Source organism: Cheilinus undulatus, linkage group 7 (assembly GCF_018320785.1).
Source record: "Cheilinus undulatus linkage group 7, ASM1832078v1, whole genome shotgun sequence".
NCBI classification, from domain to species: Eukaryota; Metazoa; Chordata; class Actinopteri; order Labriformes; family Labridae; genus Cheilinus; species Cheilinus undulatus.
This window is the reverse complement of record NC_054871.1, coordinates 29,881,078-29,893,813: the sequence shown is the minus strand read 5'-3', so window position 1 is coordinate 29,893,813 and position 12,736 is coordinate 29,881,078. Positions and strand designations below refer to the sequence as shown.

General features: G+C 40.3%; 1 protein-coding gene across 1 annotated transcript in view; it reads left to right on the top strand.

Annotated features, from left to right (window-relative positions):
• Positions 1 to 867: 867 nt before the first annotated feature.
• cpamd8 (C3 and PZP like alpha-2-macroglobulin domain containing 8) overlaps positions 868 to 12,736 on the top strand; it is a 74,303-nt gene continuing 62,434 nt past the window's right edge. Inside the window, exons 1-10 of the mRNA XM_041792162.1 lie at positions 868 to 1,443; positions 5,897 to 6,048; positions 6,558 to 6,580; positions 7,177 to 7,342; positions 10,094 to 10,146; positions 10,592 to 10,609; positions 11,162 to 11,216; positions 11,408 to 11,521; positions 12,169 to 12,253; positions 12,491 to 12,599. Of these exons, the coding sequence (XP_041648096.1) occupies positions 1,358 to 1,443; positions 5,897 to 6,048; positions 6,558 to 6,580; positions 7,177 to 7,342; positions 10,094 to 10,146; positions 10,592 to 10,609; positions 11,162 to 11,216; positions 11,408 to 11,521; positions 12,169 to 12,253; positions 12,491 to 12,599 (861 nt within the window). The 5' untranslated portion in view covers positions 868 to 1,357. The remainder of the gene's footprint in view (positions 1,444 to 5,896; positions 6,049 to 6,557; positions 6,581 to 7,176; positions 7,343 to 10,093; positions 10,147 to 10,591; positions 10,610 to 11,161; positions 11,217 to 11,407; positions 11,522 to 12,168; positions 12,254 to 12,490; positions 12,600 to 12,736) is intronic.

The window sequence follows — 12,736 nt, the reverse complement described above, 5'->3', positions numbered from 1 at the left end:
GCAACCTACTTTTTGGTCCCAACCCACCACTTGTGGACGACTGCTCTAAATTACTTAAACATATGAAGAATGTAATATTATCTCATTATTTTAAAAATATATATATTTTTTAAGCTACTGTAAAATTGATGTCTCAATTAATGGACTTTCCTGTGGATGGTTTGGTCCTTACTTATTACTGCGCATGAAAAATCACAAGATTTCCTTTTTTCAGTCAAATGTATCACCCCGAGGAAAACACTAATTGTTTGAAAGTGCTCCAGTAATCGCTATACCTGACACCTACTCCATGACAGCAGTTCTAAGCATTACAAAAGGTCAGTCTTATTTGCTTTAATGTGACATAAAGGCAAATCAGTACTAATTCAGATCTGTTTTTAGCTGTTAAATCGTAATGCAATATCGTGTTATGGTATCTCAGAATATCTCCTTCGTGACAGGCAATAATGATCAACGAAGTACATCAGAGGTAACTTTTAATTCACGAAAAGTTGCTTTATATTAACTGTTAGTGTTGCGCTTAAGGACAAAGACCACTCGGGGGCAGCAGATAACAACAGAACGCGCCAACGCACTACAGCAAGAACTAAATATGAGCCCCTAGTAAGTAGAAACTCTTTCGAATTCGTTTTTTTTATTATTCTTGAATGTTTTGTTTTCTGTCTCGACGATCTCGCAGTGGGATCCAATGCAAACTCAACCATTTACTGTGTGTTTACGTCTTGAGATATCAATTGAGCCATAGTAAGTGAGCTGTGCAGGTAATTTGTGGTGGTTTCAGCTACACACTAGGGTTAGTCATGCTCTCTCGCAGCACAGAAGTGAGAGGAGGTATTGACGTGATTGAAGCAGAGCCTGACGCCGATCGCCGTCTGATCCGCTGCAACAGAAGCGGAAAAAGATCTGCACACTTGAAAGAGAGCCACAGGAACAATCGAGGAAGTGAGAAGAGTTGCGTGGATTTTGCTTGTCAAACATTGCCTTTTTTCTGTGACATTTCTGCTCGCTGAAGTGGGAGGACGCTTAACAATTTGTAATGCTGAAATATGAGAGAACGGAACCGGGGCGGGTAAAGGCACATGGGAGAGGACTGTCCGTGTGCTCTGGGCTCTAAGAGGGAGAAAAAACACACGATTTCCTTGGACGTGGATTTGGCGAAGTGGGATGATTATAAAAAGTTGATCTTAGGTTCCGGACGAAGATCTGCACACCTACCATACCAAGCAACCTCAATGGATAGATAGAGTTAGTGGCTTGTGGACGCAGACTGTTACAGTTTCATTTAACTTTTGGAAGATCCAACCTCCTCCAAAGAGGAGAGCCGATTTTCAGCTCTACCTTGGCTACTGAGGCCAAAATGTTGCGATTGTCTTTGACAGCTTTGAGTCTTTCATGGACTTTGTTCATATGCAACGTGAGCAGATCTTATGCACAAGAAAGACAGTAAGTAGCCTGTGTTTGCATGCGTTTTCTCTGAAAGGTAGTGTGGCGCTTTAAACCCACTACGAGCATTTCCGTTACTCTCCTATATAATTGGAATATATGAAGCATTGCTCACCCACAGTTTCAAACAAATTACGTGAGAAAAATCAGTAATTGTTCAATATAAACAACAAATTAAGCCGTTTGGAGAAACATTTGCTACGAGCATTGATCCCCTTATTGTACTTTTGCGCTTTATAATGTTTTCATGTGATAACATTGTACCATAACCCTCCCATTCATAATCTAAAGCGGTATGGATCATTGGACCTGGGAGCTGTAACTAAAATTACGTTTTGATTGGTGGCATGCGCTCTGATTACACTGTAAAAGGGCATGGGCTCGATATGTGCAGCTTTTGGAAATGTTTTCTCATGCCAATTAAGATAATGATAGATATTTGAGGTTAGTATGTGTGTATGGCAGCAGGCTGGTTGTGTTTATCCCTCCACACCCAGAGGCTAAAGAGGCTAAATTGACTTTTGGCTCCTTGGTGCCATCAGTCAGGCTGCTGTCAGCTGCTTGGGAGCTTAATCCTGACCTGAGACCTGTGATCATAGAAAAGAGTTGTAAACAGTTCCTTCGGGTAGACAAGGAGGGAGGAATCTCTGACAAATGTAGTCTGAATCAACAAAAGGATGCGTGGGTTTTTGCCAAGTGTTAACTAGTTAATCTGAGGGTGAAATTTGGGTAAAAGCAAAAGACTAAGAACATAAACCCATGTGACTGCAGTAAAAAGAACTGACAAAAGAGAACACAAATCCTTCTCAGGCTCTGACCAGCTCTTAGCTGAGGACAAAAGTTGGCTAAAACAATGAGAACTTGAATACATCAAGCCATGTGACTGAAATAAGCATGGTCTCCACCACCTGATCTGTGCTCATCCAAGAGCTGGTTAAACTCACTCTAGATCAAACGCACAAAGTCAATTTCCTCGTATTATCTTCCTTTTGCCCAAGCCTTATTTTCCAGAGGATTTTCTCATGACTTTTTCTCTCAGGAACTGCAGTTGCCTCTGGCTGAAACGTTGTAGTGCTGTAATGCCAACCACCTGATCCTTCTCTCAGGCATGCAATTGGGTTTGTGCTCAAGGCTTTGCTCAGTTCTAATTTGTGTGATCTTCACTTAAGTTTTCAGGGGTTGAGCAGGCTTTTATGCCTCAAAAACACGAGCCGATACAACTGGGGCTGGAACTGGAACAGTCACATATATATTTTAGCATTCTTACAGTGAGGTTGGCAACACATTTTAAACTCATAACACCTGTTTTAGTTTTTAAATTACACTCATCTCTGGTGGCCAGCATTTATTCTCACATTTGATACTGATATCAGATCAGAGTTTGTCCAACAGGTCACTCTTTCTGCCCTGTAAAAATGTCTTATTTGATTCAGATATACCACATATTAGAACAGAATTGATTGGACAACAGATAATCGTAGATGATATCTGGTCATTCTCATAATTTGGCTGATGTTTTGACACAGGGCTGATATTTGCCAATACTGTTGTTAAACCGACGTATCTGTGCATCTCTGTCCAGTATTAAAAGACAACAATGTCTAGATTGGGAATTTTTGTGGTAAAAAAAGTTGTGGTACTGAAATCTCACCAACCTGTTTGTGCATTTCAGGCCGTGTACTGCCTGCAGTTTTTGGTAACACAAACAAGACTCATTATTGGGTGCCTTGAGAGTGTATTTTTATTGTGGTGGCATCAAAGCAGGCTTTGATATTGTTTGTTTTTCGCTAGTATCACATAAATGTATTTTATCTGGCATCTCAACAATCCTGGCATGTAGATTAATATGTGTAATGTTTTCTTCAAGTAGCACAGGCCAACAAACTATAAATCAACGAACACACTCTTATTATTTCATAAATCAAATCATGGTCAATACAACTACAAAAAAATCTTTAATGTCAAAGGGAAACCAGGTTTTTACAAAGTCATGTCAATTGAATAAAAACATGTAAAGTAAAGTAAGTGACTGCATAAATATTTACTTCCTTCAAGTCAGTATTTAATAGATGCCCCTTTGGCTGCAATCACAGCATTAAGGCTGTGTGAATAGGTCTGAATCAGACTTGCACATCTGAACACTGCAATTTTACTCCATTATTTGCAAAACTCCTCAAGGTTGCACAGGGATCAGACGTGAACAGCCCTTTTCAAGTCCAGCCAAAAGTTCTGTTTCTCCAAAGTTCCAGGGCTGGCTGCTGAGAAGCATCCCCACAGCATGATGCTGCCACCACTGTGCTTCACTGAGTGTTTGTGGAGATGTGCAGTGTTTGGTGTCTGCCAAACATAGCATCTTATCTGATGGCCAAAAAGCAACGTTTTGGCACAGCAGACCATAGAGCTGCCTTTCACTTGACCATGGAGTCTCCCACATGCCTTTTGGTGAACTCCAGTCAAGATTAAGTTTAAGTTTTCTTCAACAGTGGCTTTCTCTTTGCCACTCTCCCATAAAGATTTGACTGGTGAAGAACCTGGGCAACAGTTCTTGTATGTAGAGTCTCTCCCATCTCAGCTGCTAAAGCTTTTAATCCCTTCAGAGTAGTTAGCTTGGTAGTTTCTCACTGGTCTCCTTCTTGTATGGTCACTCAGTTTGTGACGACGGCCTGATTCCGGCAGATTTACACAAATTCTTTCAATTTCTTGATGATGGATTTACCTGAACTCGGGGATATTCAGTGCCTTTGAAATTTTTGTATCCATCCACTGACTTAAACTTTTCAATAACCTTTTCTCTGAGTTGCTTGGAGTGTTCTTTTGTCTTCATGGTGTAATGGTAGCCAGGAATACTGATTAACCAGAGACTGGAGCTTACAGACACAGGTGTCTTTATGCTACAATCGCTTGAGACACATTCACTGCACTCAGGTGATCCTAATTTCATTAATTGTGAGACCACTAGCACCAATTGGCTGGACTGCTGTTGAATTAGGTCAGTCACTATAAAAGGTTTGAATATTTATGCAATCAATTATTTTATTTTTATCTAGTTAACATTGTAGAAATCTGTTTTCACTTTGACAGTGAAAAGGTTTTTTTTTTCAAATTTTTTTGTCAAAAACAAAAAATATAGATCATGATTGACTTATGAAATCAATCAAAGGGTAAAACATCTAAGGGGTAAATACTTTTTATAGGCACTATACTGTATATATCTCCAAATTGCAACAAAACCCATCCCATGACACTTTTATAAAGAACTGTTTGTAATGCTATCTAAAGTGAGCTGATGTTAACTCAACAATCAGCAACAGCAGCAAGGAATCACTGCCTTATACCATGCAGAGACTGTGAACACACATTGATGAACAGCCATCTGCTGAGACAAGCTGGGCCAAGCTCTACCAGTGAGGTTGCACTGGTTCATGTGAACAACAGCACCCATTATTCTTTCTTTGCTACCTGAGATAAAGCCTCTCTGCAGCAGTGGATGCACTCTTTCATACAAATAAAACTTTAATTGGTCTTTTTTCCCAGACCTTTGATAAGCATCAAAGAATGACTTTTGCTCTATGACCTTAGTGACAGGCCCCGCTCTCCTCAATTAAATGCCACAGTGACTGAGAAGATTCTTAAGTCGTTATTTTTCAAAACAGATGCCAACCCTCTGTCAGAGGTGCCAGACCACCCAAAGAGAGTGTTCGAATGGAAAGCTCATTGGCCAACAGGTACCGTGTCCCTGGTAACTGTTGCAATTAAACCTGATCCTGCAGCACAAATCCAAGTGGAATGTCCTTGCTTGTATGTGTGTTTTTGCTGTGTATGCATACATTTGGATGTATGTACAGGTGAGGGTGAAAGGTTAATGCATCACTAAATACAAAACCATAATTTGCAAACAGTTACATTTCTTTGACATTGTGCTTTTTCAATAAACACCATGCAAAAGTCAGAAAAAATAGTTTATGTAGACATTTAATGCCCACTTTACCCATTGTACAGAGACCTGAGTGTGATGGCCTTGTGTTTGATCAAGGCTAAGTGAGCTTTGGCTTTGCTCAGATTAATCACATGGGAATTAAGTAGTGAAAAAAATCCTTTTTGGATTTATTTTGGATTCGGAGAAACCCTTCCAAACTTGTGAAACATAAAGATAATAAGACAGACACAGAAACTTTGGATTTTAGGTATCATAAACTCTTGAAATTGTGTTCATTTATTGCAATACTGAACAATGTTATCACATATTACACATTTTTCTCATTTCTCTCTAATCCAGAGGTTTGTATCGTTGCAGGGATAACGGAGCAGTGAGGTTATGTCATGCTTTTGTTCTCTCCTCTTTATCTCTTGCTACCGCCTCAATCTCTGCTCTTTTTCCTTGTCTGTTTTCTCTTGTGTCATACGTCACCCCCCCCCAACCTTCCTCCTCTCTCCACCTTTTTTCACCTCTCAGGGGTTATCTGGTTGCTGCCCCCTCTGTGTTCCGAGCAGGCGTGGAGGAAAGTGTGAGCATAACCATCTTTAATGCGAAAGCAGAAACACGTGTCCAGGTGCAGCTGGCGGTGAAGGGGCAGGCGGTCGCCCACAGCCATGGCTCAGTGCTCGGTGAGAACAAATTCTTCATATAAGGTTACACTGGCACAAAAGAACACTTTAAGGGAGGAAAACTTGCACTAACAAGTTGGGTTATTAGACACCCCTGTAGTGTGATATATTAAAGGATGTTGAGATTACACAAGCAGACATACCTTGCTAGACAAATTTTTTCACCGTTTTCTTATGATCAATGGCCTGGTCATAAGAATACAGGCTTTCATGGACATTATCTTGATTGGAGGCATCAGTTCAGCCCATCCCACCAGCCACTTAGTGTATACAGTGTGTGATTTGTTTGACAGTACCATTAATGGATGGTGCTAGCTCTACCTCATTGTGACATAAAGACAGGCCACAGCTGGAATTCCTCTTGGGTTAAAAATCTCAAGGAGAGCTTAGCCACAGTCTAGTTTCTTTCACAACCAATGGATTGTTTAAAAAAAAAAAAAAAATTCTACAGAGCTGTGATAAGAACTTAAAATACCCCTTATTAACACATGTCATCGTTTTTGTTTTAGATAAAGGCACCATCAAGCTAAAGGTGAGTCTAACTGATTGTTGTTTACACAGCAGTGTACTAAAGTGCATGCACGCTGCTTTCCAGAGATGTTAAGAGTGCATGGCACTGTTAAACCGTGACAGCTGCACAGTAGTGAGAGCCCTCTTGTCCGCTGTGTGCGCATTCCTCAGGCAACATGCAAATCAACACTAACATTATTTGTAATGCAACATCTGTCTCTGCTCATTCATTGGGAATAAGGTAACAGCCTCAATATAATATGCAACAGCTGTTGACGTGCATGTATGGTCCGCCGCCCCCGAAGGCTGGAATAGATCAATCTAGTATACACAACTCGATTCTTCCCCTCTGTCTTTCTCTCCCCCTCCCTGTAACCTCCGCCCTCATTCTCATGAAATACAGTAATGTGTAGTGTGCTGTGTTATAGCTTGGCATCTTTTTTCCTGCAGTTGTCCTCTTATATTGTACATTTGCTTCCATAAAATTGTTAAAACAATTATGAATCAAGGTTGTAGTAGCATCATCATAGAGTGTTTATTTATTTACCGTATAGCTTTGTATCACTGTGCTTGATTTTGCCCACACTGATCTGGTTTTGTTTGTTTATTTGCAACCAGGTTCCCTCTGGTTTAAGAGGCCAGGCCCATCTGAAGGTGTGGGGGAATCGTCACCTCACAGAGGGAGGCTACATCTTCCACAACTACACCACCGTCACAGTGGAGAGCAAGGGCACAGCTGTCTTCATCCAGACTGACAAGCCCATCTACAAACCCAAACATAAAGGTTCCCTTTTTATGCACCTGGTAGTTTATTCACTGCACAGAAACATGAAGTCATTGCCCACTTTAAGGGTCTTGTCATGAAAGAAAATGTTTAAGGTGACGTACAAGCATGGTTGAAATAGCTTGGATTACAGGATTATGATATTCGCATAAATTCCCAGTATTATCTCACATCACTGATGATGTTCGTTAGGACTTTCATGTCAATGAATGTCTGCATCTTAAAGCAAATTTTCAGTTTGTTGGTTTTTGACGTCTACTCTGGACAAGTGTTTCTCAACTGGTCTAGCCTCAGGACCCAACCCCACCTTTATGATGACAAATCACAAGCATGATGTGAAAAAACCAACCGCTCAAATGTAGATATAATGAATGAAACAGTTTAGACCTGAGATAGTAAAAGGCATTACTAAAAGAGATCCCATCAAGTTGTGTATTTTGCATCATATTTACATCATACTTTGCTTAAACTGCCAGCATAAAATGTCCTGGACGTACTGAAAAGGCTACACAACTAGAGGGGGAAAGTAACAATTAACATCTACACAAATTACTGTAATTGAGTGATTTTTTTTATGTACTTGTACTTTTTTGAGTACATTTTGAAATCCGTATGTTTGCTTCTTCTTAAGTAAGTTTAAACTAGATTAATTGTTCTTGTACAATATTCTTGTACTTTTTACCTCCGCCAAAGAGGTTATGTGATCGGGTGGGTTTGTTCGTTTGTTAGTTAGTTAGTTTGTTAGCTACATAACTCAAAAAGTTCTGGACGGATTTTGATGAAATTTTCAGGAAATGGCAGAAATGGCATAAGGAAGAACCGATTAGATTTTGGGGGTGATCCGGATCACCGTCTGTATCCAGGAATTTTTTTGAAGGATTCTGTACTATTGGGATATAGGGCTAATGGCAGAGGTCTGTGCTGATCCCACTTTACACCAGGAGATGGCGGACATGAGTTACTTCAATCCCAGCAGCAGTTTTTGGGTGTGTTTCTATTCAAAGTTTTGGAGTTTATAGAGTTTGAAAGACGCACACCCAGTCGAGGAGACGAGTCGGAGCATAACAGAGAGAGAGACAGCGAATTGTAGCGAGAATTCTCACAATGCTGGGAGGAATAGAGGAATATTCACCCTCTGCCATGACTTCCAGTCGTCCGGTGAGACCATGGGTGCATCTGTTGGCACCCGTAGCGAAGCCCTTGCTTTGCCTCACCATGTTTCCACCCCACCGGGGAGGGAGTAATTGGCGAATGCCATGGTGGGGGGCACATGGGGATGTATCTAGGAAATTTTTAAAGGATTCTTCACTGTTGGGAGATAGGGCTGATGGCAGAGGTCTGTGCTCTTGGAGTGCTTTTCTAGTCCCACATCTGTTGACTACACAGTAGCACATGGCAAGAGAACGATTCCACATCACATCCCAAAACAGTAAAACTGGAGTGTTTAAATGTCAGGGTTAAATATTTCAGAGTTGATTTTTTTTTAACTCACAAAGTGAAATTTTATCTCCATTCTGACTGAAATAGTCTTGAGTGTGGAGTTATTTGACAGTGTTGATCTACCAATGTTTGTTCAACTCTGTATAGAGTCAGTTGATCTAAGCTCTGCTCACTGCCATCTCACATCTGGGGGGATGTGTGGGCATAGTTCCTCATCATGCCCTTTGGATGAGTGTTTAGATATGTTTAGATGTTGCCTGTTGTACAGTCATCCCCACTGGGGGATTTTCGGTCATCTTTCTGGTGGATTATTGTTGACGCATTTGTAGCATGAGTGAAGTTATCCACTGAGGAATAGTTCCTGCCTGTGGAATAGATGCATCCTTGAGCATGAGTGAAGTTATCCACTGAGGAATAGTTCCTGCCTGTGGAATAGATGCATCCTCAAGGATGCATCTATTCTTCATCAGTATGCATTACCTTGCTTTGAGGTTGGCTCTGCTTTGCTCTTACCAGAGGAAACCCATCTTTTCAAGAGTTACTGCAGCTCAGTCATATTGTGAAACATTTAAGACTTCAGTTTCACTATGTATACACTTTTGAAGTGATAAATGTAACTCTAAATGAGTTTAGCTAACACTCATTTTTGCTGTGTATTTTACTGTTTTATAGAGGTGTGTCTTTACCTGAAAAACCTGGTTGGAGATCTGTTCTCTGGTTGTTCTTACTGCTAAGGAAAAATCATATTTTACTGGACAACTCCTCAGTAGCTGTTCAGAACTTAAAGTTAACTTTGAATTAAATAATTTTTACTTAACTTGAGTACTTGACGTATAGACCGATACTTTTAAGTACATTTTAACCAGAGTAACTTTACTTTTACTTGAATATGAAAGGTGTGCACCTTTTCCACCGCTGTCCACAACCCGCTCTGGGGTCTCAACCCTCCATTTGATAACCATGGCTCTGGACAAAACTCTTGTCTCTTTGTTGATTTTGTCCTTTACATATGTAAGTTGTGCTTTCTTAACCCAAAATCTCACCCTGATTTCTTACAGCAGTCAGACCTATCTCTAATTTCCTCATCTGACATCTACCCCACAGCAGCTGTTTCAGACATTTAAAAATAACTTTAAAGACGTTGCCAGTCCTTGTGTTGATGATCTCATTTGCTCTTGTGGCCCATAATGAGGCATTCATATCCATTTCAGTTTGTTTCATAACCAGTTAAAAACTTCTCACAAGAGCTTTAAAAAGTTGTTTACCTGCTGTGTTTCATTCATAACACTGGGTTTCTGTTTCTTCCTTTAGTGCTCATTAACGTCTACACAGTGACCCCAGATCTAAGGCCAGTGAATGACAAGGTAATTCATAACTAATGCCTCTTTCTGATATGACTTTGGGGATGCAGCAACATTAGCATGGACATACTTAAAATGCTGTTATTGCTGTAATTTAGAGGAGAAAACTAGGCTGCTATGGGGGCAAAGAAATGTACAGTTAACTGTTTACAGGGGCTAAGCTTGAGTCATTTCTCCAGGAATGTCAGCAATGGCTCCAAATATACTGTGGAACTGTGCAGACAGACGGTTTATTGATGTTTGCAGCTATAAACGTCTGCTGTTGGTAAAGGGCAATACTCACTTTCACAGATGGATGATTGTTGCATAAGGAAGGAGTGGTGAGACACATTAGGAAGAGGCTCAGGATCCTCTCCAAGCTTGAAAGTTTGCATTAATATCAAAACATGTTTTCCTTGCCTTAATCTTCTTCTTTTTTTTTTTTTTTTTTGTTTCTCTTTTTTTCCAGATTGAGGCATATGTTTTGGTGAGTGGAAGCCGGCAGGACCACCCAGGGAACAGTGGCAATTTTAGTTCCCAGCCTGGTAGGAGATTACAGAGCAGAAGTGAGGGCAGCTCACCTAGATAACAGGGTGCTCTTTGGAACAGTGCAAGGATAAACAACATGAAAGGATCCTCTTCTCTTCTCTTGTCTTCTCCTGGTTTAGCGTTTATCACTGCCCCACAAACCCACACACATTGTTTGCCCCTGCCAAACACTTACCGTGCGTGTTCATTTATTGTCTCTTATGAGATCTTTGGATGTTTGTAGAGCAAACAACAAGCTGCTGCTGCTTCTTCAAAAGCAGAGGGAAGTTCATGCATGACTTATAGCCAGTGACAAGCACATCAGTGCAGCACATGTATCACCTGAGGAAAAAGTTGTAAAAGTATTTTGACAGGAGCCAGGTCTCTGGTTCAAGTTCAGTTCAAGTATTGTTAGAACTGTAAAGTGGCAATGAATGACAAAGAAAACAGCAGATAGATATGAAAAATGTCACTGTGAAGCAGATTGTTAACTTGTAATGTGATATCTCAGGATCCCAGAGGATCCAGGATGGTCCAGTGGAAAGGCCTAAAATCTATCTGCTGTGGTGAGTCACACCTTCCGAATGTATTTACACCATCAATTAGCATCTTGATTTAATTTTAAGTTTTATTCATACAAAATTGTAAAGTTCCCACTTGTATAGGGATATATATATGAGGTTCTATTTGTATGGTTTATGATTACACATAAATGAAACATGAGTTCAAGTTTTTAACATGTTTATTCTTCCTACAGGGGTTGTCAACATGAGTTTCCCTTTGTCTGATCAGCCTGTGCTTGGAGAGTGGTTCATCTTTGTTGAGGTGCAGGGACACACCTATAACAAGTCATTTGAAGTGCAGAAATATGGTGAGGTCATGTGCTACCAAGGGTGATCTGAAGCATTATTTATCAAAGTTAAGACTTTCATTTTGCTTGTATATTTAGGATCTTTACGTTGCCCCAATGTTTTTTTTAACCTGGTCTTTATTTCATGTGGTTATGATAAGATGTACACTATGTGGACAAAAGTATTCAGCCACCTGACCACTACACGAGCAGGGACTACATGTGCTTTAATATAGAGTTGCCTACTCCCTTTTTTGCAGCTATAACAGCCTCCACTCTTCTTGGTAGGCTTTCCACAAGATTTTGGAGTGTTTCTGTGGGAATTTGTGTCCATTCATTTTGTAGAGCTTTTATGAGGCCTGGCACTGATTTTGGATGAGAAGACCTTACCCATTTTGTATCACAAATGTTTGCAAACGGAGACTGCATTGCTAGGTGCTGGATTTTATAACCTGTGGCAACAGGTCTGATTGAAACTCCTGAATTCAGTAAATAACAGATGTGACCAAATACTTTTGTCCTTATAGTGTATCATGTCTAATGCATTCTTGGTATGAGACAAATGAAGACTTAAAAAGCCCCATTTAGAGTTGGAAATATGAATTCCACACAAGATAATAGAAAAAATGCTTTAAAAACTTCAATAAAAACCTTTTTCATATTTGTAGTGATGCCCAAGTTTGAGTTGGTGATTGATCCCCCACGATACATCAGTGATCTGAACTTGTGCCAGCAGGCGTCTGTCAGGGCCAGGTAAGTCATCTTAGATTCTTTTGTGTGATGGTCTTTAATTTAGTTTACCATTCATAAACTTTTTCTGCTCATGGCTATGTGTATAATACTCATGAAGCTTTTAAACTGAAAATGAGACGATTCAGCTCAAGGGGCTATCCCTTCAATAGAAAAAAATTACTAAAAAAATTGCCCCTCAAGTCACTGAGTTTGGCTGCCTTTGTTGGTATAGAGGTCTAACTCGTCAATGTCACACAGGTACACCTTTGGGAAACCAGTGTCAGGGAAGTTGACAGTGAATATGACGGTGAATGGAGTGGGCTACTACCGTCATGAGATGGGCCATCCTGTCATCAAAACTATGGAGGTCAGATTAATGAACATACATCCCCATATTGCCTGTTTGTGCCGCTGTTGATGTATTTCAAAGCTGTCGTCGATGAGATTTATTGCTTGTGTTGTCTGAAAGGTTAGTTCTGGTTGTATTTTCCAGCTGAGGCTGAA